The sequence below is a fragment of the Anabrus simplex genome, chromosome 1, assembly GCF_040414725.1.
Source record: "Anabrus simplex isolate iqAnaSimp1 chromosome 1, ASM4041472v1, whole genome shotgun sequence".
NCBI lineage: Eukaryota > Metazoa > Arthropoda > Insecta > Orthoptera > Tettigoniidae > Anabrus > Anabrus simplex.
The window spans coordinates 1,431,211,801-1,431,239,743 of NC_090265.1; the positions used below are offsets into that span (position 1 = coordinate 1,431,211,801).

General features: G+C 40.3%; 1 protein-coding gene across 1 annotated transcript in view; it reads left to right on the forward strand.

Annotated features, from left to right (window-relative positions):
• LOC136879184 (protein-L-histidine N-pros-methyltransferase-like) overlaps positions 1-27,555 on the forward strand; it is a 631,930-nt gene extending 604,375 nt beyond the window's left edge. Inside the window, exon 3 of the mRNA XM_067152959.2 lies at positions 27,454-27,555. Coding sequence (XP_067009060.2) covers positions 27,454-27,457 — 4 coding nt within the window. The 3' untranslated portion in view covers positions 27,458-27,555. The remainder of the gene's footprint in view (positions 1-27,453) is intronic.
• The last annotated feature ends 388 nt before the right edge of the window (positions 27,556-27,943 follow it).

Genomic DNA, 27,943 nt, shown 5'->3' on the forward strand with positions numbered 1-27,943 from the left:
AGTATGGACTTAGCTCGTCAGTTGCTACATCTGGCCTGGTGGTTGCTCCGTCCTTCTGTTGCTGCTAGACCCTCAGATTGGAACTGGATCTCTGGCTGAACTGGACATTCGTGGTCATCTGCTGGTCACATAGCTCGTCAGACCACTCTATATCGTCCGGTCTTTTGGCTGGCCGATGCTCATCCAACGTCATCATCTCCACTGGTTGGCCTGTCCAATACTCTCCGACTGGTCATCTGGTTCGACGGTACATATCCCCAGTTCGGTCCATCTTGATGAATTAGCAGACAGTCATCATCATGTATCTGTTGGCAATGAAAAGAATTCCCTGTGCGCAGTAATTAGTCATGATATTCTGCATTTTGTGTTATTTAAAATAATCGTTAAAGTTTCTCTTTCTAAAAAATATTTTCTCCGTAAATAATTATTATTTTTCTACTGCTACGGTAGTTATACTCTTCTCGTGGGTAGTTATTTAATATTTCACAATGGTGAATTCCGATTCTTTCGATCGTTACGTTGCTGCTTGATATTCCAAATCCGTCGTATATCACCAAGATTTATATATTTATATTTTTTTTCTCGGCTCTTCTACTTGCATACAGCGATGAATACTTTAATTATATGCTGTCGCGAATATATATATAATTAATATTCTTCTTCAATAGGTAAGTATATTCGTCGAATATGTAGATCTGCTCGCATCTGCGTCTTGTCTCCGTGAAGTAATTTTTTTGAGAGTCTAGTTAAACAATTCACCCGCTGCTATATTTTTTTAAAACAATTCAAATGAGCCTCTACTGTTCTGCACTGTCTTCGAATCCTATCCTTTCTGTGACGTACATAGCCTCCTATACGTTGCATTGATACGAAGTTCATTGCCTTAGTAGATCGCATGGGCCATACCTTCCTACGCCGCCATTTTGTTGTTGGTCTACGAGATGCGAACGGGCACAAGGTTATACTCGGTACTCAGCAGTAACCCCATTTATCGGAGATGAGAGGCAGCAGAAGACACATAGCACATCACAACAATCAATGGTCAATTTAATGTTATTGTAGACCAATTTTATGAGCTTTCGATATTCTAGGCCTTCACATTTAGTTTTCTTCCGACTCTGTGATATTATGGCATCAAATGTAAAGTGAGTCGTCCTTTCTTTCGAAGTTTCAGACCCCTTCCATTTTTCCTCCTGATTAGTGATATAGAGGATGGTTGCCTAGTTGTACTTTCTCTTAAAGCAATAATCACCACCACCACCACCACCACCACCACCACCACCACCACCACCACCACCACCACCACCACCACCACCACCACCAGTCGTATTATAGTCGGTACGGTAAAACAGAATAAGACATAAATGGTGGGAAAATTTATCTCTGACTTATGTAGTATTTTCGATGGGACCAATACCATAGGTATTTAAAAATTAAAATTTAAGGCGCCTCTCCGTAAACTACCATTTCAACCGGAGTATATAACATTATTTATAGCTGTAGTTCCTTATTTCCCGACTTTACATACAGATTTTCATTAAATTCTGTTTACCCGTTTTTTCATGGCTCGGTGTTGATATGGACTTAGCAACAAAAATCCAAATTCATGAATATTTCTGTTATCATAGCCGGTACGTTAAACATGTATAAGACATAAATGATCGACAATTTAATCCTATATAACTTTAGTTATGTAGTATTTATCGATAGGACCACTAATAACATAAATATTTGAGAATTAAATTTTAGTCCTTCCCCTAAACTACCATTTCACTCAGCGTGAGTAAAATTATTTATGGTCTAGATTGTAGCGACTTATTCCCCGACTTTATACAGATTTTCATTACATTCCCTCCAGCTGTTTTCCCGTGATGCGTGTACAGACAGACAGACAGACAGACAGACAGACATAAATTATGGCGATTACGGAAAATTAAAAAGTGCGTTTCCTTGTTACTGTGGACACAACCGATGTAGAAATACCATTCTTGTTTAATTCTGAACAATGTACAGACAAAACTCTTATTTTATATAAATATATAGATTATGGAGTAACTTACTAGAATCATTCGGGCTCAGCCGAACGAGTAGCTGCTTCGTTTGAGTCACGTATCTGTCAGCTCGCATTTGGGAGATAGTGGGTTCGAACCCTACTGTCGGTAGCCTTGAAGATGGTTTTCCGTTGTTTCCCATTTTTACTTAACTTAACGCTACGGTCGCTTCCTTTCCGCTTCTAGCTCTTTCTCATCCTATCGTCTCCGTAAGACTGATCTGTGTCGGCGTGACTTAATGCAAAATTTTAAAAAAAGCCGAAATTGGAACATTTTTGTTTCATGTCCTGAAGGTGCACCGGGAAATCAGATGGAGAGATCAGTGGAGAGGTAAGGCTGGCACTATGCCCTCGTGCTTGTAGCTCCCAGCTGATTCACCAGTTCCTTCCAGGAAATATCGAAGGGTACTGAAGGCAGAGGGCTGGCACGTAAAACTATGGTATTTTCCACACTACAGGTTTTAAAATAATAATAATAATAATAATAATAATAATAATAATAATAATAATAATAATGGCGAAGGCGACGACGACGACAGTCTCCACCTTCGAACACTCCTACTGCTCGTGGCTCTGGAATTCGGCAAGGAAGTGGGTACGATGGCATCACTAGCCAAGTCTGAGATTGCTTGTTCTTGCATGAACCAGGCTTCTCTCTTTCATATTTTCGGTAATAATGTTATTGGTATTAGCCTAAGTCTTACTAACTACTCTTAAGGTTTATGGAGTCACTGAAGTGCTGGAATTTTGTCCCGGGGAATCCCACCGTTGACAGACCTAAAGACGGTTTTCCGTGGATTTCTATTTTCACACCAGTCAAGTGCAGAGGCTGTACTTTATTTAAGGTCACGGTCAATACCTTCCCAATCCTCTTACCAATCCTAGCGTCGCCGAAAAGTTTCTATGCGTTAGTGCGACGTTAAACCAGTAGCAAAAGTAGAATGACGTATTTGGTATGTCTACTCATATCTCATATACTAAACCTCCTTTTGTCAAATTTTGAAACGTGTCTATCGTATTTGATGTGCAGGACGTATATGCCAATGGTGAGCAGTTAATTTCCTTGTAGCTAGCAATTATTGGTATCGCTAACTATTAAATATCACCCTGTGGTGATATAAGAAGAAAGAGGACATATTATATTATATTGATTTGTATATGTATCAAGGTGTATAAATTATGAGACTGTAGTATCCTCCAGCTCTCCCCACCATTAATTCCTGGCTTCCCCGCAGAGCGGTACGAGCACTTGATGTAAAGGTTGCACATTAACCTAAACAACAGGCGGTCGCCCCAACAACTTAATAAACCAGCGGATTAGAATACACCAGAGATATGCTCTATCCATACACCTTGTAACTTACTAAAGGACATACAAATCTTCAACTTAAGGAGATCCATAGCATCCATATTATGTACCTTATACTTCGTTCGAACTGTTAAATCTCCCACTGACCGACTGAGCGCAACAAATCACTCATTTTGACTCGTTTTATCGTCAGTGCACGAGAAGGCACAAATATTAAATCTTTACCGAGGCACTTTCATTGAATGGAAATTATATGTCTTTTAATTTAGCTATAAAATAGATATAGTTCTTGTGGTGATTTCTTCGAAAATGTTAAAAAATATCATTCATTATGAGCCATGGTCGACTGCTTCCTATTCAGGGGGCCTACAGGTAATGAAGCTTCAAGCAGCCATTGTGATTAAATTCTCAGCCATGTGGCTTCCGTCACTGGATCAGCTGCTTTACCTATCAGCCGGCTTCTTAGTCGGTCTCAAGAGACTCACCGTTCAGTCCAGGATAACAATTCCTGGGCGATATGGAAATAGAATCTAGGCCTCTGGGTAAGAGGCAGGCAAACTATCCCTGTATCGAAATAGTGTTATTGAATTTCAGTTTTCCAAAATCCTTTCCTCAAAATATATTTAGATGACTATTTTTCGCACAAAAATATATCATTGTTTCTTTTTATCGTGAACATTCTTTTAGAACAACTTGACCTTTAGAATATACAGCGCACCTTTGCTAAAATCCTGTTCTGCTCCTTGGCTGAATTGTAAGATTTGAAACCTTTAGTTCCGAGTGTTCTGGGTTAATTCGTGTGATTAATTCATCTGGCTCGAGGTTTGGGTGTTGAGGTGTTTGTGGTCATCTCTTCATTCACATAGAGCACACGACACTACCAACCACCACAGTAACACGCAATAGTGAATTCGACCCTAAAGTTGGCGTCGGGAAGGGCATCCTGTAGTAAAACAGTGCCGAGGCCACGTGTCGCACCTCCACATCAATAGCGACACAACTCAAAAATGAACGTTTTCGAGAACAAATGTAAAATTTTAAAACACCGTATCAAATCAAGGATAATTATTTTATCAGACTACTTCTACATTATAAAATTAAGCATTACGTATCTACAGAATGTTGATTTGTTTGTTAGATGTTACACATCGTTTTTGCAAAAACACAGAGGAGATTTGTTTCATTGGATGACATCGTTTATTATTTTAAAATGTTTACCAAATTAATAGTTCTTATTACAATAATAGTGGGGATAATTGTACAGTACATCAATGCAGGATCTCTCTCTCTCCTTCTCTCTCTCTCTCTCTCTCTCTCTCTCTCTCTCTCACACGCGCATGTAAACTCACACTCTCACTCAGGATGTTAATTGTACAGAACAATATTTCGCCTCGTTTATGTTAGCCTGAATTAATGTAATAATCTGTCACGTAAGAGGTAGAATATTTCCTGGAATAGCAGCTATAAGTTTGCTATGTCACATAGGATGTTTTGGTCAGATTTAAATCGCGGCCCGGGCTTTCCAATAGTACCAAAATCTCATTTTCACCCGTTACTGCACATTGGAGGTTTCTCCCTAGCAATGGCGATATATTACATGACATTTTTACAGAGTTTCAATGAAATACATCACAACTAACATGTGTTGATATTCTTGACCTCTTTGTGTGTGACAGTGGATTAATCAAGTGTATGTAAATTTCAAGAGTTCTGTTACTCAGGGAACGTATGACCTTTTCGGCTCAATACAATCATTTTTGTTTTATTGTGTAATGAATTTAAAAATTTCTTCGTTGAATAAATAATTTTATTTTATTTTAAATTTATTCTCCATTTTATTTGTTCAAAATGGATGATTACCTAGTTGTACTTCCTCTTAAAAATAAAATCATCACCACCACCACCTGACGATGTTCAGTATACTTAAGTGGAATAACGGCATTTGTGATTTTCGCAAGAAAGAAAGAAAGAAATAATTTACTCTTATGACCGATACATCGAAAGAGTGATTATTTTTGTATATGGTGCATGTCATAACTAAAAAGTGACATTTTTGAGTTATGCCGCTATTCATACATCGCACCCGCTAACCCACCAGGCGGTGGGGAAAGAGGCAAAAAAAAAAAAAACTTTTCTGGAATCTAAAATCTAACTTCTTTTTTACAATTGGCTTTGCGTCGCACCGACACAGATAGGTTTTAATGGCGATGATGAATCGGTAAAGCGCTAGGCGTGAGAAGGAAGCGGCCGTGGCCTTAATTAAGATATTACCCCTGCATTTTCCTGGGGTGAAAACGGGAAACTACGGTAAACTATATTCAGGGCTGCCGACAGTGAGGTTCGAAATCAGTATCTCCCGAATGCAAGCTGAAGCCACGCGCCCGTAACCGCACGGCCAACTCGAGCGGTGAAATCTCTTTGCCGAGGAAGAGAAGTTACAGAATGCATTGCTCTAACTTAAAACCTAAATTAATTGTTAAAAAAGGCGATTTTTGGAATCGCAGTTTGTTTCATCAACTGATGCCGGCCCCGGCGTATTGGGATAGCGTGCTGACCACACGACACCTCGTAATCTGCAGGCATTCGGGCTGAGCAGCGGTCGCTTGATAGGCCATGCTCTTTGGAGCTTTTGCATCATGGGGTTCGGTTTTGTTTGTTACCTCTTTTCCCTTGTACGAATTTGCTCAATGTCCGTACGACTTCCCCATTCTGAAAGTAGGCAAATCATTAAGAATTCTACTTGAATAGGGTCGTAATGTAGTCAGAATAAAGTGTGGCGTTTGAATGTTGAAGACAAGCCCACACGCCCCTTTCTTAAGTATGAAATCCGAGCCGAATTTTGCACTCTTGACAAGGAACAAGGTAAGTGTTGTCAGACGTGGTGTTCCCCAGCTGCTTACAGGGCGTGTGTATTAACACAGTACTGTCGGGATATTATAGTATCCAATCAATCTATCAATCAATCAACTGCATTTGGTGCAGTCGCCCACGTGGCAGATTTCCTATCAATTGTTCACCTAGCTTTTTCTTACACAATGGTTCAAAGAACTTGGAAGTTGATCAAACATTTCCCTTGATAATTTATTCCAATCTCTTACTCCTCGTCCTATAAATGAATATTTACCCCAATTTGTCTTGAATTCCTACTTTTAAAAGCTCCGCTCAAGCTTTTTTCGTCTACCTATGACATTCCACGCCAACTCTTCTCTGACAGCTCGAAACATACCAAATAGTCGAGCATCCCGTCTCCTTACTCCCAAGTCTTCCCATCCCAAAATTTGCAACATTTTCGTAACACTACTTCTTTGTCGGAAATTACCCAAAATAAACCGTGCTGCTTTCCTTTGAATTTTATCCAGTTCTCGTATCAAGTAATCCTGGTGATGGTCTCGTACATGGAACCATACTCTAATTGGGGTCTTACCAGAGACTTATACGCTCTCTCCTTTACATCCTTACTGTAACTCTTAAATATTCTCATAACCATGTGAAGATATCTGTAAACTTTCTGAACGACCTCGTTAATATGATTGCTCCAATGAAGATCATTCCTTATATTATTAACACCTAGCTACGTACAGTGTTTCCCAGGACTCATCCTCTTTCCCTCTTGGTGAAAATTACAACTTGACTTTTCATCCCATTTACATTCATACCACTGTCTGCTGTCGATCTCATAACATTAAGTTCCCCTGCAGTCGCTCACAATCCCGCAGCTCATTTACTACTCTATACAGTATAACATCATCCGAAAAATGCTTTATCTGTGATACAAGTTCTTTACTCATACCATTTATATATGTAAGAAAACATTAAAGTCCAATAATACTGCCCTGTGGGGCCGCCCTCTTAATCATTACAGGATCAGATAACGCTTCACCTACTCTAATTCTCCGAGTTCTATTTTCGAAACATGCAGCCGCCCCATTCATCCACTCTTTTGTCTAGTGTCATACTCCTGGTTTTCGTCACTAATCTCCCATGATGTACCATAGCAAAAGCCTCGTATAGGTCAATAGCGATACAGTCCTTTTCACCTCCTTAATCTAAAATATCTGCTGTATCTTACTGGAATCCTACAAACTGAGCTTCACTGGAATAACCTTTCCTAAACACGAACTGCCTGCCTTCTATCAAACCAGTTAGTAATTTCGCAAACCTGTATAATCAAAACCAAACCAAACCCCATCGCACTACAGCCCTTGAAGGGCCTTGACCTACCAAGCGACCGCTGCTCCACCCGAAGGCCTGCAGATACAAACAGAAAATGCTTTCCCTCAGCTTACAAACAACACATATCAAGCTGAGTGACCTGTAATTATCCGCTTTTCGTTTGTCACCATTTCTCTTGTACACTGGGGATATTATTGCAACTCTTCATTCATTTGGTACCGCTCCTTCACGCAAACAGTAATGAGATAAGTATTTAAGTTATGGCACTATATCGCTACCCATAGCCTTTAATATAGGCTATCCCTAGAAATCTTATCAGTCCCAGCTGCCTTTCTATCAACTTTTGTATGTTTTTATACATGTATTCATTATCATAGGTAAATTTCGGTATTTCGCTGGTATAAGTCGCTTCCTCTATCTGGACATTATATCCAACTAGCTTTACATATTGCTGACTGAATAATTCTGCTTTCCGTAAGTCCTGGCATATACATTCCCCTTCTTCATGAATGATCCCTGGAATGTCTTTCCTGGAACCTGTTTCTGTTTTAAAGTATCTGTACATATCCTTCAATTGCTCCCTAAAATTCATAGACAGCCAATTGTTTGCCATCGTGTTATCCTTAGCTGATTTTTTTTTTCGCTAAAATCAATTTTCTAGTGAACTCCTTGAGTTTCTCCTTATTCCTGCAACCATTCCTTACTCTATTTCTTCCTAATCTGCACTTCCTTCTTAATCTCTTTATTTCCCTGTTATAATTGGTCTTTACTATTCCTTACCACTTTTAAAGGTTTATACCTGTTTTCACTGTCCACAACAATTCTTTTAAAACCGTCCCAGGCTACATAATGTATTGGGTAATACATCTCATTAGCACCTTGGCGCTGGATTTGTGTGAGGGGTTAGTCTTTGTTCAAGTGTGTGTTAATGTTAGCCTTCGGCATTTCTCGCTATGATTGTGACAATTATAGTACGATCCATCATGTATGGGTGGGGGAACAACAAGTGCTCACCGCGCGATCCTGTATCCAGATTGTTTTGACAAATCTACCGAACTTTTACTCACAGTTTGACAGACGCCTCGCCGCGGTCTGATGAAGACCAGGCACAATTGCTTACTATGCCCTAAAGAGGTTTTGTTTTTTTTGTTTTAGAAAACAGAGGAACGAGGTAAAAGTGTAAAGCATTTTCTTGTGTTTTTATACTTCTGCTCCCGGACGAAGAGGGCTGCTTAGCCGAATCGGTAACGGCCTTCAAAATAAATGACTATCAGATTAATTCCTGGGAGAGAAGGTGGCTCCAGTCTATCCCACTTATTGCCGAGGTTACGAGTAATGGAAGCCATGGCCCTCTATTCCTCCAAGGGTCTTCATTGCCTCAAGGAAATGTCATTGTTTCGCTCTGCTTTGCTCCAGAAGAACAGCCTCTTCTCAGTCCTAGTCCTAATAAGTTACAAATAAACTTGTACAGACCCATATCTAAAAAGTAAGAAACAGCGCAAAGTGCCTCCATTCCAAGTCCATGTCAATGTAGACCAAGTCATGGCAGCGCATGCGTAAGACTGCAGTTCTGCTCTACTACCTTGTCAGTCTCAAAATTTTAGGGAAATGAAACAAATAACAAGTATACATATAAAATGTGTCCACATAGGCTCGTACAACGTCAACCTCGACTGTACGAGCACACATAGTCCACGTGAACTGTTCAGACATTACGGCCCTTTATGCAGAAACCTGCATTATTTCGTAGCATCACGTTGACATTGGTCTCAAGTATAGAGTCCACAGGATGTTCATTTCTGCTACAGTAGGCCCACTTGTTAATGAACCTCGGACAAACGTGGCAAGGATACTTAAACAAAAACATAAAATAGAGCGTAGTAATTAACACTTCGCAACACTTTCTTTGTAAGTCGTTTGCTACATTATTGATCATGCCTTTCTTATAATTTGTTCGTGTTTCGTTAATTATATCATTTAAACGTCCTTATCAGCCAACTGTGAGCGAGCTCATTTGTTGCTTGCCTGCCATGTAAGGTACAGTTAAATGCCCCACATGACCTAGTGGCATAAATATGTAGCGAACATCACTGCGCCTTCGCCACCCTTTACTCTCAGAGGTAATTCTCTAATGGAGGAAATCGCTCGGGTACTCATTTGGATAGCTACCCGAATCCATCAGTAGCTACCTGAAAGGAGGTGGTCGGATGTTAGTTTCCCCTGACTACCGAGAATCTAAATGCTGACCTCAAGGTAGTTAGAGTAAGAGGTAGGGATCACGCGCAGGTCTCCCCACCACGCTTGGCCGTCGATGACGTCAACATGAACCCTCAGCGCCTTGTCTTCTGCATGATGTAGGCTAATACACTACTGTAAGCTATTCTGTTTTAGCCACAAGAGAACTTCATTGATATCTTAACATCACCTAAGAAAATGCATTACACTTCACTATCACAGTAGGGTACTAATAGGAGATCAAATACAGTGTGAATCCAGCTGCGTTTCTGAAGTATTTCGATCTGTATAAAAGGTTTTATCAATGCTAAGACTGTGATCGCAGTGGAATGACCATTCCATATGTTCATGTTCTCAACACCTATGATAACAATAACAAGGGACTCTAATTGTTACAGACTCGAACATTAAAGCTTGATGACTGCAATAAATATGTCCGTTGTTACAAGCAGTATTGGGAAACTATATACACTGTCAACAACACAAACAGCAAATGTTAGGAAACTATCCACAACACAAACAGTACAGTAAATGTTCTCCTCCAAGTGCCAGGAAATGACAAATTCCACGTTAACATTAGATAGGCCATATTAATGAGCCTGTATGTTAACATTCTTAGCACTGGTTTCATATACAACGTAATAAATTGCCTTTCATAAAAAACAGGTATGTTATACACAAAGAATAATGCTGATAATAAAAAAAATATCAAACACACTTATCCATAGCATCAGTGGAATATCTTTGCTTTTCTTCTTTCTTTATCGGTGTTGTATTAACTGAAACCCGGTCTCTTCAATGTCTTACTTTTGTTTAAAGCGTCCATTCGAATAAAAGAACGGCTTCTCACGAAGCAACTTGCAAGTTCATAAATTTCGGGGAATTTCTTTTTCAGGATATCCGTAAGGTTTGTGATGATGATGTTAGAACCCTCTTTCAGTTCTTTCCCGTGGTAAAATTGAAACCACCGAGCTCGATAGCTGTAGTCGCTTAAGTGCGGCCAGTATCCAGTATTCGGGAGATTGGGTTCGAACTCCACTGTCAGCAGCCCTGAAGATGGTTTTCCGTGGTTTCCCATTTTCACACCACGCAAATGCACGGGCTGAACCTTAATTAAGGCCGCGGACGCTTCCTTCCCATCCTAGCCCTTTCCTGTCCCATCGTCGCCGTAAGACTTATCTGTGTCGGTGCGACGTAAAGCAACTTGAAAAAAAATTGGGACTCTGTTTTGCAATTTAATTTCCACCCCTTGTATTTTGACCTGTTTTCTCTCCGTAATTACTTTCTATATCGAGGTTCTTCTTCTTTATCCTAAAAGCTATATAGCCAGTGAAGTCTTCAAGCAGCTCCTTGGTTTCACGACTGCCCTCGAGCTGTTTTACTAGATCTTCAAGGGGTTTAACGAACCCTTGTTCATCCTCCGATAAAAAATAGGATGTTGTGGGCTCAACGCTGGCCTTAGACTGGCACACGATATCCGAGTTCTGATCGAGTTCATCAGTACATATTTGGGCGTAATATTTCATAATCTTCCGGAGAACAGTTGGAATTTCTTATCGTCTCGGAAGTATTGAGGCTAGAAGCAATGATTTCACCTTTCGCGTCACAGCTGTCGGAAGAGGATCATCATTAAGCCTTCCGAACCCTAGAAGCTGAGAAAGATAGCTTTCGATAATGTCTTGATTACTTCTGTCACCATTCATTTAGGTCAGTGGCATTATAAATTCTCCAGTGGCCTCCACGGTATGCACTACTAGCCATGCGTCTTGGTAGGTGTGCTATGTACCAACTGATGAGCCCAGCCTAGCACACGGGGGCGAAACGCTGGCAACCAGGAGTGAGTTAGCTGGAGAATTTATAATGTCCAATAATGGACCATTTATATTGGTATTATAAATTTACTCATTCGGAACAAATATTTCAGATTCCCTATGGAAATCAACATCTATATCATCAATCTCTTTTAGGGCCTAACACCAGCAAGCCTCAGTAGGTTAGTCTTTAGATAGACTGAAGAAAATAGCATACCAAATAACTTCAATAAACTACATTTCACCTATATTGATATACCCGACCGAGCAAGTGGCTATGCGGTTTGGTTCTCGTAGCTATCAGCTTGCATTCGGGAGGTAGTGGATTCGAACCCCACTGTCGGCATCCCTGAAGATGGTTTTCCGTGGTTTTCATTTTTCACACCAGGAAAATGGTAGGGCTACACCTTAATTAGGCCAGGGGCCGCTTCCTTCCCACTCTCAGCCCTTTCCTATCCCATCTTCGCCATAAAACCTATCTGTGTCGGTGCGACGTAAAACAGCTTGTAAAAAAGTATAACCGAAAACTTTCGATGCGTTAATGCGACGTTAAACCATCAGCTAGCAAAAGAAGTTAAATTCTGAATCTTTTACTGACTGCTTGCAGCACTTTCAGAAACAAATTTTCTTTCTTTTTATAAGACAATAGGCTAATAGGGCCATTTTTTCTTGCAACTACTTTTCTATCATTCTTTTAATTAACTGTGTAGTTTGTTTTTGGTAGTTTGTATTTTTTTAGACTATATGATTAGTAATGAAAGGTATGCGATTTGTTTGTGATTGTGAAAAATGTATTTGATATGTACCATTACCGAACCCTAATAGGTGGGGAAAAATTTATTTTTAAAAATCAACATGTCACCAAAATATAGTATAATGTTTGCTTGTTACTTTCGGTAACATTATTATATTAAATTTGAATGATTCCGATGGCTACCTTGGAAAGGGAATGTGACTGCTCCACAGAACCGGTTCTCGTCCTCTGAATCCCAAATCCCACAGTGCGTGATGATGACTTTCTTGAAAAGTTTTAATTTAGAACGTCAATAAACAGATGCCCTTTGACCAGAAAAAAATGAGGGCCCCACTGATAAAGAAGCCTTAGTACGGTGTTTGATAAAGAAAGCAGAGTATAGGGCATGACAGTTAACTTATTATACCAGCTCCGAGGATAAGTGTTTAGGTTGTAAAAGGGGCTTGTAACTATTTTGTAGTTCGAGGTTCGAATTGTAGTGCCATTAATGATTATGCTGACTGAGAGGTTTCCCCGCAATCTCCCAAAGCAATATACCTAATTCAAGTATTGCGTAAAACATATTGTTAATCGACAGAGAAATTCACGCATTGTACGAACGCATGTTAGAACGAGAGAGAATCAAAGAGGTTAAGGGAAGGTCAACGAAAGGAAGGGTGAAGATACAATATAAAGTTGCGTGTAAAGCTATTCCAGTCTTTTGTCTGAGAACATCACCTTCTTTGCCCTTATGAAGCTACATAATTACCTCAGTTATTTGACCGCATAAACTTATGTAAGTAAATAAATAATGTATTTAATTAATGAATCCCTTTCAGCGGTTGCGACCTTTCTATATACTGTACAATTTAACTTGTTCACTTACTCCTTCTAGTCAACCCCTATGTACTATCGACTTCTGGAGGCAGAACTAATTATATATTGTACGTTGCATTCTGTTAGTTTTGCCACAGTCGAACAAATAACCAATAGCGAACCCAGGATGCCCTGTTTTAAATCCCCCAGTAGCCTTTTTCGCCAGAAATGCACTTTGAAGGAAAAGAAAAGCAAAGTCATCTCCGTACAGCCATGAAGGCGTTTGGTGCGGTAGAACGTAAAGGCTTCCGATAACCTCAGGAATTAACCTGGTAATCGGATTTTGTCCCTCAGGAATTCTTTTACGTGCCATTGAATCTACCGACACGAGATTAGTGTGTTTTGAACTCCTTCTGATACCACCGAACTGTGCCAGGGTCGAACCCGCAAACTTAGAGTCAGAAGGCCAGCGCTTTTCCATCTGAGCCACTCATCCCGGCAGGAATTAACCTAATATTAACTTCTGTGTAGATCGCGTGAACCTCTGAGCCACTTGCCTCTCTAGAAGTGGAAATCGTTTGTGAATGTTTCGGCTTTCTGACTTTGAATCGAACCACGTCCTCCGGGTGAAGCGACCACGCCTTAGGTAGCTCCTCGTATATCTGAAATATTTCCTTACAGGCCTCAGAGGCAAGGTAATATACATGCCGCAACATTTAGATATGCTATTACGTTTACTCCCACTAACTACGTTTGACGGTTTTCGGAGATCCACATTTAGATTTTTTTTTTTTTTTTGCTAGGGGTTTTACGTCGCACCGACACAGATAGGTCTTATGGCGACAATGGGATAGGAAAGGCCTAGGAGTTGGAAGGAAGCGGCCGTGGCCTTAATTAAGGTGCAGCCCCAGCATTTGCCTGGTGTGAAAATGGGAAACCACGGAAAACCATCTTCAGGGCTGCCGATAGTGGGATTCGAACCTACTATCTCCCGGATGCAAGCTCACAGCCGCGCGCCTCTACGCGCACAGCCAACTCGCCCGGTTTTAGATTTTTTGTCAGCATCTGCATTGACACTTTGGGGTCAATATTGTTTCATTATCTCCGTACACCCATTACTGGGAAGTTTGGAAGTCGTGCTGGAAACTGAAATCTGAGATCACTACTAGACATTAATTTCTTATTCTCAAGTTAGAGTGAGAATAATTCCTTTAGTACGTTATCTCCGGCTGTGTCAGGTATTTAATGAAATACGGGATCTACATATTTCTTGTTCCTTTTCTTAATTTTGTGACTGGCACGTAACAATAAAGCAGCAACCTGATGTAGCAGCTGTAGTTAAACTGGTCTGACTGAGAATGTAATATAGAGCTTACACACTTTTCCACAAATGTTCCTTGTGTTCGCATACCTCGTACATCGTCGTAAGTTATAACACATAGCTTTAGGTGGGGGCACCTTAATCCATCCAGCTTGCGTTGTTAAATGTTTCTGTACAGGATTTATATCCAGCACTATTAAAATATCAGGTTAGTTCGTACCTAATGGATGTCGTAGCACTACAACAAGACTTGCGAATTTTTACTCTCGCCTTCTTTCGGGCGTGTGCTGTATTAAGCCTGTTGATTTCTTTTTGTATTTTATTTTTCTGTTTCCATTTGGCCCTATCTTTCTTTCTTCTTACTTGTCTTCTCTACGTGAGATCTATACTTTTAAAAAGGAACTACATTGTAAATTATATGGAACAGGTGCGGTTGTACAAGATGATTACAAAGAAGAAGAGGTTAGCAATTAACATTTCAGGCGTCTATATGCATCATTATCTTTCTTTCTCCTTCTTTGATGGAAGTATAATTTTGCGCGTATTCAGTCATTTACAATGTAATGATTTAAGTCCTTAATTATGTTTACTGAGTAAAAAATATTAGGAACGATGTATAGCAGGTATAAAGCTTATTTTTGTAATTGGTGGTCAAGAACGTATTTTTTTAATTGGAGTAATTCTAAGAGGCCCTGTGAAGTCAGGCTTCTTCCCTTTTATTATACAACGTAAGTTCGAATCTCAGAAGTAATACATCGTTAAGTTTAATTACTGCTGGCTGGGAAGAGAAGTGGTGGTTTAAACGCAGTTTTTATGGAGAACAATTATTAGAAACGCTGGAAAGGTTATTTAAGATTCTCTTTTTTATTTCACTAGAGGTCATATATGGTGTACTTTTTGTGTGTGTTCCTGTTATAAAATACGGGATAACACGCGCAGATTATAGCTCTCGATCACTTTCTCACATTTGCGAACTTGCTGCAGAACTCTTCTCTCCATGGGATTATCGCCTTCTTCGTATCTTCCGCGATATTTTAAAGTCTTATTAGAAGCTTTAATTAAGTATTCTAGCACCTAATCCTCTAAGCAAGAATATTTTCTCTCTCAACATACAGTGTTCTGGAAAATATTAACATCATGTCTTGTACTTATAGGGGATTCCGTCCGTCTTCTGGACCCTTTAAGGCCCTTCGAAGGACACCTACCTTTTTTACCTATCAGCAAATCGGCATGAAATCTTTCTCTTTGGTTTTTGGTTTCAATAATTTTAAACTAATGTCTATAACGAGAGGATTCGATTTGAAAGTATAAGTTTATTTACCAGTGGAAACGAAATCGAAGAAACTTATGATATTTCACAACAGCGTGTTCCACGAACTCAACACTGTTCGGTTTTTAAAATAACAACGATTATGAGAGAGACTGGCTTTGGAGACATTAATTCAATGGCCTGAGGGGCATCCTTACTAGAAACCACCGTCTTAATTTAAGAATGAAGTAAAGAAAGTCTTGTGATCCCTAAGATCGGCTTCCATGTGAGACTGCATGTACCACCATAATGATTCATGATGATCCAACCCCCGTAACACGAGCTCTGGACTCTTGGTATAATTAAGGCAGTCCAATCGGTATGTGCCATACCGTGGTTGTACGGCATGGACCCTTAATTGAATCGATGTGACCTGCGAATGTGATGGGCCGACATCTAACTTTGTGATTTATGTTAAAGTCATTGTGGAGGATGACCGCAAGAAAAATTATGCTATACTGGCAGATATCCCTAATCTAAGTCACTGAGGATGATGGCCCCATGACCATCCAAACTTCTAAGCTGAAGACTGAACACAATTAAGTTAAAGTTGTTGATGACCAAGGTTTCCACATTAATAAATCCCCAGCACATCTGATGCTCAAAAAATTAAATAAAAATAACAACAACAAACGCACATAACACTTGTGGCAGTAACGTCCCTTGTGCCATCGGACATGTTCCCTTAATCGTTACGTTAATAAGTTGAAATTTCCCAACGAATAAAACTAAGATTTCCAGAATACTTTTTTTTGCTAGTTGCTTTACGTTGCACCGACACAGATAGGTCTTATGGCGACCACGGGATAGGAAAGGCCTAGGAGTTGGAAGGAAGCAGCCGTGGCCTTAATTAAGGTACAGCCCCAGCATTTGCATGGTGTGAAAATGTGAAACCACGCAAAACCATCTTTAGGGCTACCGACAGTGGGATTCGAACCCACTGTCTCTCGGCTGTAAGCTCACATTCTCAAGATACGGTTCCACTGAAGTTAATAAATTCATAAATAAAGTAATCTCATAATCCTAATTAACAACAAATTTATCTATCCCGGACGAAGTGATTTCTTTAAACTCCCTAACTGTTTCAATTAAATTTACGTTATCACTTGGGCATGTTTATCAGAAACATTCCTTTGAAGAAATATTTAAATTTATTTATTTGTTTATCCTCATAGTTCTCTTGTTCCGCAGCTGGAATACGAAATGCATTGTCATAAATACGGGTACTATTTATTTATTTCATGATATCACTCAACAAGTTTACATTATAACACTATTATTAAGACATTAGCTTGGATAATCCTAACTTTAAATCCTATAATCTGCATACATTTACACACAACGCTAAAAAAAACCATGTCAAATCGCTTATAACACCTACGGTTATCCCTTGGCCTAATTCCGGCACCTCTTTCGATACAATTTCAGGCCGATGAGACTCAAGTGCCGTAACGCACCTTACACAACTCTAGGGTGGATGGGCTACTGCACTCCATGTACTCGACAAACATGATATCATACCACATGAACCTACATTTGTGCCTTGGAAACCAATAACAACATAATCATCCATCAAGAAATCTATGGATTGACTAGGTACCGTGACATTGAAATATTTTTTTAATACTCACGAGACTTTGGACAATCCTCAACAACACGAAGCAACATCACTACGGAGCCTCAAATTTTGACACCCCCTGAAAATAGTTATTCACAACATAACACAACCTCGCATCATTTCCGTCACACCGATAATGAATCTCAAGTTCTCTACTAAACAATTTTCTTCTTTAAATAATGAAATCTAATTCCAAACATTTATTATAAATGACAAAATCTCAGTTGCAATTCTTTTCCTGCAATGAACTTCCTCGCTGGCCGAGAACAGGTGGCTTATTACCTGGAAAGAAGACCCCTCCTCGCTATCTATAAAAAAACACTCTTTATCTTGAACTGTATCAAATGAAACCTCGCCTCGTTGACAACTCGCGTGAAATACAATTCTTAACCAACACAGAATATGTGAAGAAATTTAATTTAAAACGTCACTTGAAATAGTCTTATCCATCACAATCCTACGGTTTCATATGGAATCCTAACTATGGAATGACCATATTCCCATATCATTAAATTACAAAAAATAAATCTTCGGGTTCCTTACTATGAAAATCCCGGCACAAAAATCTCTTCCACACTACAGGATTTCAATCTCCTGATCCGCATTTATTCCTATCTCTGCAGGACTTGAACCACTTGCTACCACAAATTCTCTACACGACAATAATATGGACTGTCTCTCTTACGTGATCCACTATGTTGTTACATAAAACAATCTGTGGCAAACTGACCATCTCTCCTCGCATATCAGATTTTGACAACTCAGTGTTTCCAAAACCGAAACTCACAACTTGACTTACAAAAATGTTACAGTTATTTTCCTCTCATCAATTCTACACAGATTTTAACAGACATTTGGAATAACGCTTCCCTTCCACAAACCACACACCATTTTCGCCTCGTACCTTCCCTTGACAAATTTACAACGCCGAACACATGACGGTGTGCCTTCCGCAACAGCTGACATTCCATCACTACCACGCACTTGCTCTAAATGGTAAACCACGGATTACATTTTCAAGAATTTCATCTTTACACTGTACAGAATATCGTGATAAATTAATATCTTAACTTGGCCAAACAACAAATATAGGAAATCAACATATTACTGTACAACATTTCATACGCTAGTTTCGCGGCTCTCCCGACTATTCAAGAAACATAAAATGACCATTCGTCGTATTCCTCTGACATTTTCACGAAATAAAAAGGGTGACCAAAGTGCGTCACAGATACACAAATAAAATGGTGACATGATGAAATAAATGCACTTTACAAAAGGTAGTTTACCTACCTGGAAGTCGTACGTTGCCTTGCATCATAACAGGCTCTCCAGCCTCTCTTAATCTCTTATCTAGCCATCCCAACATATAGTGACTTTACAAAATATACTCTTCCTTTCATCAGGATTCCTATCCTGGGTAAAAATGTGTATTTTAATTTATATCATTCACCTGAAAATAACGACATGGAAAAAAAGAAATTCCCTTCGCACGTTCTCTTCCTCGCGAACCGAACACATTCGTCAAATTACGATCCGCACGCGCAATACAGTAAAACAATTATATTTTCTAATTCGACTGCAGGATTTAGGCATTATAATAACCGGCTGTTGCCTGGACGTGAATATATCTGACGGTTACACATTTCGGAATACCGTTAATTTACCTTCTAATCTTGTTAAAGAGCTCTGGTGTCTTTGACATAATTTGATAGCCAGGAGATACTAGGATAGACCGGCTGCCTATTGCTGTTGCTCGCTTAGCACCACCCAAGGGACACGTACAGGGCAATGGAGAGGTAAATCCTGCAAGGTATGTTAGATGCCAGCTTCGTGCTCTGAAATCATCAGCACCTCGCATATCTAGCTATTCACGTCCTTTTACAGCCCTTGATGTTCAAGAGGCCCTCAAAGAACTAAAACCTGATAAGGCACCTGGATTCGATGCAATTCAGCCAGAATTCCTCATACATATGGGAGACAATGCAAAGAGATGGATAACACAGTTCTACACGGGCATTCTTCGGACTGGACAAATTCCACCTGACTTCAGAAAGCTAAAATTATTTCCATATTGAAGCCTGGAAAACCTGAAAACAGACCTGAAAGTTACAGACCAATAGCTCCCCTTAGCTGTTGCTACAAACTCTTTGAAAGGCTTATCTACAACAGAATTGGATCGGCCATTTTAGAACTCATTCCTGTGGATCAGGCAGGCTTCCGACCTAACCGAAACTGCTGTGATCAAGTACTTTCATTAACATCTTACATTGAGGCCGGATACCAGCAAAAGCTTAAAACATCTGCTGTCTTTGTGATTCTCACTGCTGCCTTTGATACCGTTTGGAAGGAAGGATTGAGTTATAAATTGCTCAGAGCTATACCCTGCAGAACGATTGCACAGCTTATCAACAACATGATCAGCGACAGGAAATTCCAGGTCTGTTTAGGTGAAAAGGAAAGCTCAGTAAGAAAACTGCATAATGGTTTGCCCCAAGGATCAGTTTTATCGCCACTACTGTTTAATCTGTACATCTCTGATCTTCCAGAAACAATATCCAGGAAGTTCTGCTATGCTGATGACTTGACCCTTCCCACACAACGCAATATCTTTGAGAAAACTGAAGACATTTTGACTCAGGACTTATCCACATTGGCAGAATATTTCAGGAAATGGAGACTCAGACACAGTACAGCCAAAACGGAGGTTTCTTGCTTCCATTTGAGCAACCGGCTCGCTAACTTAAAACTAAATATTACCTTCTCCAATCGAGTACTTAATCACAATAGGTATCCAAAATATATCGCTGTTACTTTGGACCGGACTTTATCATTCAAACAACATCTTTTGAACTTGTCGAAGAAATTGAAAACCCGAAATAATATTATTCAGAAGCTAACTGGTACTACTTGGAGATCTACTGCAAACATCCTACGTTTTTCAGCCTTAGTGCTGGTTTTCTCTGCTGCTGACTACTGTGCTCCAGTATGGATTAATAGTCCGTATACAAAGTATATTGACCCACAATTGAATACCTGAATGCGTCTTATATATGGCACCATCAGATCAACTCCATTTCACTGGCTCCCACTGTTGTCAGGAATAATGCCACCTGACTTACGAAGATCCAGAGCTCTTGTTCGAGAGTACAACAACATCTGCAAGAATCCTCTGCTACCTGTTCTAAATGACATACCAGCTCGTAGTCTCAAAAGACTGAAATCATGACATCCACCCCTTTGTAATGCTGCTCTGAAGACGTCCACCAACGTCAATGCTTTGGAGGAGTGGAAAGGCCGCTGGAATAACTCTCCTGACGTGCCCCTGCGTAACATCTTCAGAGGGGAAAATATTGCAAATGGATCCCAACTGCCACCTGCAACTTGGTCCAGACTGAACAGGATCAGGACAGGTCATGGAAGGTGCAGGGATTCTCTCTACAAGTGGAACTTTGTACCATCTCCAGAATGTGACTGTGGAGCCGCTCGCCAGACTATTCCCCACATTGTAAGCGAGTGTCAAAAACGGTTTTATCCAGGTAGTTTGGAAGACTTCCTATCTCCAACAGTGGATTGAAGAGTTGGACATTCAGATATAAGAGATAACACTAATGCCTGAAGTGAATCAGTGTTTTTGTTATTGTGTATATATTATGTATATAATTTCCTTACAATACGCTAATAATAATAATAACCTTCTGATCTATCTCCACGTGAAGATGACGTTATATAGCCTTCTTTGGCCAAAACTACCTTCCTTCTGGGGACTTAGTATTATCAACAAGTGTATAATGTTTGTTCTGAATGTCGTGCGGTCGCCTCAAATTCAGTGGATACAATGCGGGGATTGTAAATAGCGCGGCGTGTTTTTATACATTTTTGTCCCACTCCCATGCCGTCCGCATTGACCGCCAAAAGTTTGCTGACACTGTTTTCACCTCACAGAATATGTAATTATGACTGATTTGACACATACTGTAGTTGCTTAGTTTAGTAGCGGTGTTGATGATAAGGGTTCCTCTTAACCAATTGAGTCGTTAAATTTACTCATAAGCTAGGTACTATATTTAGGTCGATGTAACAGAGTTTAAACAGGCACGTTTGTTTTCGACAATTTTCCTTCTGGAGCTAGTTAGCGGTCTAAAGCCTTTACCATTAACAACCAACTTGTTTTACTTACTATTCCTGACGTTTTCCACGGCTGTTTCGTCGCCAATTCTTCTTAAAATGGACTTTTAACAAAAAAAAAAAAGAATAATAGTTGCGCCAAATTACTTCGTATCTCTGCACATTCTACACGTGTGGGTGACGTAACTTCTGTAGCGTGAGAATGAGAATCACCCCACCTGATCTCCACGTGCTGTCTCTGGTCGGAAATAAAAATGCAGCTAGGGCTTCTCATGACCTGTAATTGATATGGTGCCTCATGTAATGAATTTAGGACTCTGGCTCCTTATGACTCAAAGGTCATGGTTTCACTATCTATCTATCTATCTATCTATCTATCTATCTATCTATCTATCTATCTATCTATCTATCTATCTGTGTATGTCTCTCTTCACTTTTCGCCATTTATCTCACACCATGGTGGAGAGGCGGGTACGAATTTTCACATGTGGATTTGGCCTTAATTTAAGACCGGATGCCTTTCCTGACGCCAGTCCTCTATGGAAGAATGAATTAGAATATTACGTGTTTCTGTTGTGGTCGGAAGTGTGGTGTGTTGTATCTACAGTGGATGAAGGTGTATATTAAGACTGTCAGAAACACCTAATCTCCGAGCCAGCGAAATTAACGATACATGACTAAAATTACCGGCCTAGCCGGGAATCGAATCCCTGATCCCCTGAACAGAAGTCCATTATGCTTATCATTAAGCTAAGGAGAAGAACATATATTTAGATATATATCTATCTATCTTAGCTATCTATCTACCAAATACATTCTTGTCTTATACGGCATCACGGAAAAACGCCTGGACGTAATTTTGCGAAACTGGGTATTTAAGATGAAAAGAGAAATGTGAACATAACCCGTAAGTAATTTAACACTGAGGGGTGAATTGAAGTTGCGAGGAAGGTTCGTTAATGAATTCTCAAATATCTTTGTCAATATCAGTACTGTGGAAAAATTGTAGATAATAAAAGTAATAGAAAATAGAAAAAAACGCAAAATATAGAACTAAAAAACAATTCCAATAGTGAGATCGAAGTTGTATACTTGACATTAACATACACTGCCTGACAAAAAAATTGAAGCATCCAGAAGGAAAGGCGGAAACGAAACGAAACTTCACGTGTTGAGAGGGTATGTGATGTTATTCAATGATTACAAAATCGAGGCAAATTTACAAAGGACTTCCAGTACGAGCAGACTTATCACGTTATGACGTTGCAACCCATCTGGCCTGAATGCATGCACTGATTCGGTTGGAAAAAGTGTCATAAAGCCGTTGTATCTTATCCTGAGCCATGCTGCCCCACAACTGTTGTAACTGGTCCTTGATATCCTAGATTCTTGCACTGGGACGGAGTTGGCATCCTAGCTTGTAACACGCATGGTGTATCAGGAACAGATCTGGGGATCTTACTGGCCACGGGAGTACCTCAACATCACGCAGACAAGTTCATGGAGACACGTGCCGTGTGAGAACGAGCATCGTCTGTTGAAAAATGGCACCACGATACTGTCACATGAGAGGTAACACATGAGGACGCAAATGTCCGTGATGTACCGTTGTGCCGTCAGATTTCCCTCAATCACTACGAGCCGTGACCTGAAGTCATACCCCATTACGCCAAAAGTAACACCGCTGTGCTTCTCCCAAACATTAGCAGAATGGAACCTCTTCCCATGTCGCCGCCTTACTCGCAGAGATGGTCATCCGGAGTAGCGCAGAACCGCTTTTCATCGCTAAACACAGTGCGATGCCATTCATCAGCAGTCCATGCTAGCAGTCACGGCACTACTCCAAACGCGGCCGTTTGTGTCGTGGTGTTCACGGCAGCGTACGCATGGGACGGTAATTTCCTAGTCCGGATGCTGCTAGTCTACGACCAATGGTGCGAGATGGCACAGAATGTTGCAGGGAGTCCATTACTTGTTCTCGGATGACTGGCGAGATGTGAAGGGGTTACGATATGCTTGGTGCACAATACGGCGATCCTTCCTTGTGCTGGTTAAAGGTGGTCGCCCGGAACCTTGACGACGAGTATGCCTGTCCAACATGGTACCACTGTCACGTCCGAATGTCCCACAAATCTGAATATTACACGATTCGACCATCTAGAGACCCATGTAACGCTGTCTCACATGAGTATGTGGCATCTCCGTGTCCTTCACAGTGATTACTCAACATGCGACACTGTTCACGTCCCTTATGTACGCAACCAGGCCTGGTAACAACACTATACACGAACAACACTAATGCACTCTGGTGGCCGTTCTCCCTGTCACAGAGAATTGCAACTCTATTAATTTATATACCCGCCGATGGTTTGTGTGAGTACGAAGTTACATTGGCATCCGACTGACAGATATATTTATCTAATTGGAATTTACAAAATCAAACGAAGTGAGTTGAACAAACTGGTCGAAATTTCAAAACGTGAATCATATCATATCAGAGCACTCGAACATGAAACTTTGCATTTAGTAACTATTCACTGGACTCAGAACACACACTGGGAACATCAGTTTAATCATGGGAACCCTCTGGATCATCCGTAATGGACTCTGCCCTAATTAATTATAACCGAGCGAGTTGGCCGTGCGTGTAGAGGCGCGCGGCTGTGAGCTTGCATCCGGGAGATAGTAGGTTCGAATCCCACTATCGGCAGCCCTGAAAATGGTTTTCCGTGGTTTCCCATTTTCACACCAGGCAAATGCTGGGGCTGTACCTTAATTAAGGCCACGGCCGCTTCCTTCCAACTCCTAGGCCTTTCCTATCCCATCGTCGCCATAAGACCTATCTGTGTCGGTGCGACGTAAAGCCCCTAGCAAAAAAAAAATTATAAACACTTAAAATTAACGCAGGGGACCCACTAAGACAGGAGTAAGGCCGGCTACAAATTGAGACGCAGGTCCGTGAGGTGACGCAGGGTGACTCACGGTGAGTTTCTGCGAACCACAGAACTGACTGGACCCGCACATGTTACGGCGCAGGGTCACGTGACGCAGTTGCTGCGCGTGGTGACCCTGCAGACCGCAGTCTCTCTTCCGCAGTGTCCTGCAAGACTCACGGTGATTTTGGTTGTTCATATTGCTGATAAACCATTTTTCTGACTCAGGATTTTTGTTTTGAAATATCATATTAAATGTATTTTTTTTGTCTAAACCACCATAAACTATATACTGTGTTTTGAGGAAGAATTAATGTACAATATAAAGTAACAGAATACCAATTTATTGGAGTTAAATGTTTTATCTACTGATGAATGCAAAAATAATTGTTTTGAAATGAGAAATTCCAAAGATAAACTCATGTGACAAATACAAATTATTTGTAACTAAACTGAGATATACAAATTGAAAACAACTTATTTCCATACACAAAAAGTGCGTTTTAGTGAGAAAAATAAGTAACAAATAATATGACGAAGTCATGACGAGGGGGTATGAGAGAAGGATGTAATTATAAGTATTCTTTTTTTCTTTTTACAAGTTGCTTTACGTCGCACCGACACAGATAGGTCATAAACTGCGTACTGAAACTGCGATCGAACTTGCGACGATTGTCGCCGTGACTCACGCTGCCGTGAAGAATTCGACGTGAGTCACCCTGCGTCACCTCACGGACCTGCGTCTCATTTTGCGGCCGGCCTAATAGATGGTGTCTCCGAGCGTCGGGCTGAGTAGAATGATGCTGAAAATACCCTGCGGAGAAAAATAACTGGAGTCTAGGAGCGAGTGCGTTAGATTTAACCAATTTTCGTATTTGGCTGATAAGGACTGTATTAAAATATGTCTTGAATGGTTGTACTCGCTGGAATTATTTATTGGGACAGGTTTAGACAGTGTTCTCAGAGCACGATTGATGGTATTTGTTTGAATTCCTATGATTTCAGTACCTATGATTGTTTCCAGCAAAGGCATTTCATTTGACACAAATAACCTTCATCCCGTCCGAATGGTCAGCGTACTGGCCTTCGGTTCAGAGGGTCCCGGGTTCGATTCCCGGTCGGATTGGGGATTTTAACCTTCGTTGGTTAATTCCAGTTGCTCGGAGGCTGGGTATTTCTGCTGTCCCCAACATGCCTGCAACTCACACACCACACATAACACTATCCTCCACCACAATAACACGTAGTTCCCTTCAAATGGCAGATGCCGCCCACCCTCGTCGGAGGGTGCACCCGGCTAGACATAGCCACACGAAATTATTATTATTACCTTCATCCCGTCAGCTCAAACCGTTACGGCAGTATGACTGTTAATTCTGAATTAGAACAGTAGTTATCAGTCGCATTTCGCTTCTGCAGCAACGTCTTCGCGAAACGTAAAGTTCCCTGAAGTGTCTCTCTTTCACACGGCATAAACCCTAAATAATTTATGGCGTCTAAGGTGAATACTTTTCGTGATCTGCATTACCATTAGCAGTTTTCAAGATTGCAAACTAACAAAACATAAAACACAAGGGTGGAGCAAGTGCCCATTATGATCTTGGCGTACCAAGACGACTACTGCCCAGCCAGGTGGCCTGCAGATACTGGACTGTCGTATGGTCAACATGATTACATCTTCTGCCATTTTCCTGACTGGATCCACTATCCCTCGTATCGCCAGCTCTCAGTTACTCTCATGAGGCTGAGAAAACACTTTTCAACCCTCAGTTCAGAACTGAAATCCCCGGACTCTGGGCCTTCCTTACACCACGGGCTGGTACTGCATATATATTGGATCGATAAATGAAACCATCATCGTGATCATCAGCTTCTCTTTACGGATTAAATTACCAATAGCATATGGTCAAGATTGCAGCTGTACAACAAACAAACAAACAAACAAACAAAACACAATTCACAACGGTGCCGCCGACGTCAGTCTTCAAAGATCGTCCTTGTTCGCTTTCTTTTACTGTTGTTGCTTGATGTGATAAATTGCACCTTGTACTTGATGGTGTGTGTTGTTTGTCCAGTGCGCTTTGTGGCGATTGTATCTGCATTAATGTGGCTGTAATTAATTATAACTAGGACGTGGAAGGAAGCTATTATTGCTTGTTTGTAATGTACCGTCTCGGCATTCGCATACTAGAAATGAGACAACCACGATGAAGCATCTCTAGAATATTGTAGGCAGAGGTTCTAATCCTCTTGCATTCGCACTGTTGTGCTTTCGAGGCCGGGTAACTTCGTTCATGGCACCGTCGGAATTAAAATTATGCCAGTCGGGTGAAAAACTCTGTGCTGACGTTACTCTTCTCTTGGGCTCTTTTGTTTCAAAACTATTTAACGAGAAACTCACCTCACTTCGAGATTGGGATATCGTTGAAAGCGCTACACAACCTCTAATTTGCACGCGCAATGTCAGCTACGAATAGAAAACCTTGTCCACAGCACAACAATATAAAATTTAACTTTGGGTCTCTCTAATCCTCTCTTCGCAGCGAGTGCTGTTAGATAGTCTGCTTCTGCACATTTTGTTTCAAATTGGAAGTTGAGTCATTACGAGGAACAAAATGGTTAAATATTACTTCTGACTGATTTTCAGTCAATAACTTAATAACAAGAACGCACTGTGTGAAGACTCGTAACTGAAAGTACAGTAGATTATAAAAACTATGCATTTGGACCGGTTAAGTAACGTTGTTAGCTGCTTAAATATCAGCCACTATTCAAAACACTATTCTAGCGCAGTGGCAATTATGTCCAACGGCAGTTTAAGTGATATAAAGCATATAATAATAATAATAATAATAATAATAATAATAATAATAATAATAATAATAATAATAATAATAATAATAATAATAATAATAATAATAATTGCAGATGTTATTTGCACTGTTAACTTGTTAGTAATTTAATGTGTCATTTTGCGTCTGATTTGTCGTCTTACTTCTCCTCCTTTCTGTTTGCAGGTAAGTGTCATCAGCACTCTATGCAGCTGGTAAGTAACACTGTGGTACTTCTTTCCCATTGTTCACTACAACTATCACTGCTACTTCGGTCTTACCGGTGCTGCAGCTACACAGTTCTGGCATTTAATATCCCACTGCTCCCAAAGGGTAGCAAAATCTGCTATAATGTTTTTCGAGTACTAATCCTTCAGAGCTAGGAGCGTAATTTTCTTGTCCTTATATATATTACTTTTTCATCAACTCCGAAATCCAACCAGTACCTCAGCTCTTATCGCAGTTTATACCTAAAACAAAATTCTAAGATGAATTCCTGGATTTCAGTAGTGTTATGTATTTTGGTATTTACTATTTGTGGCAGATTTCATGTTTGTAACTTCTGTTGTCTAGATCTAGAATAATTAACTTATAAGACATGAGGAACATTAAGCCTTCCAAGAGCCTTAACAGAGCTTACAGTTAGCGGCTGAACTAATGGTAGGAGAGAAATGCG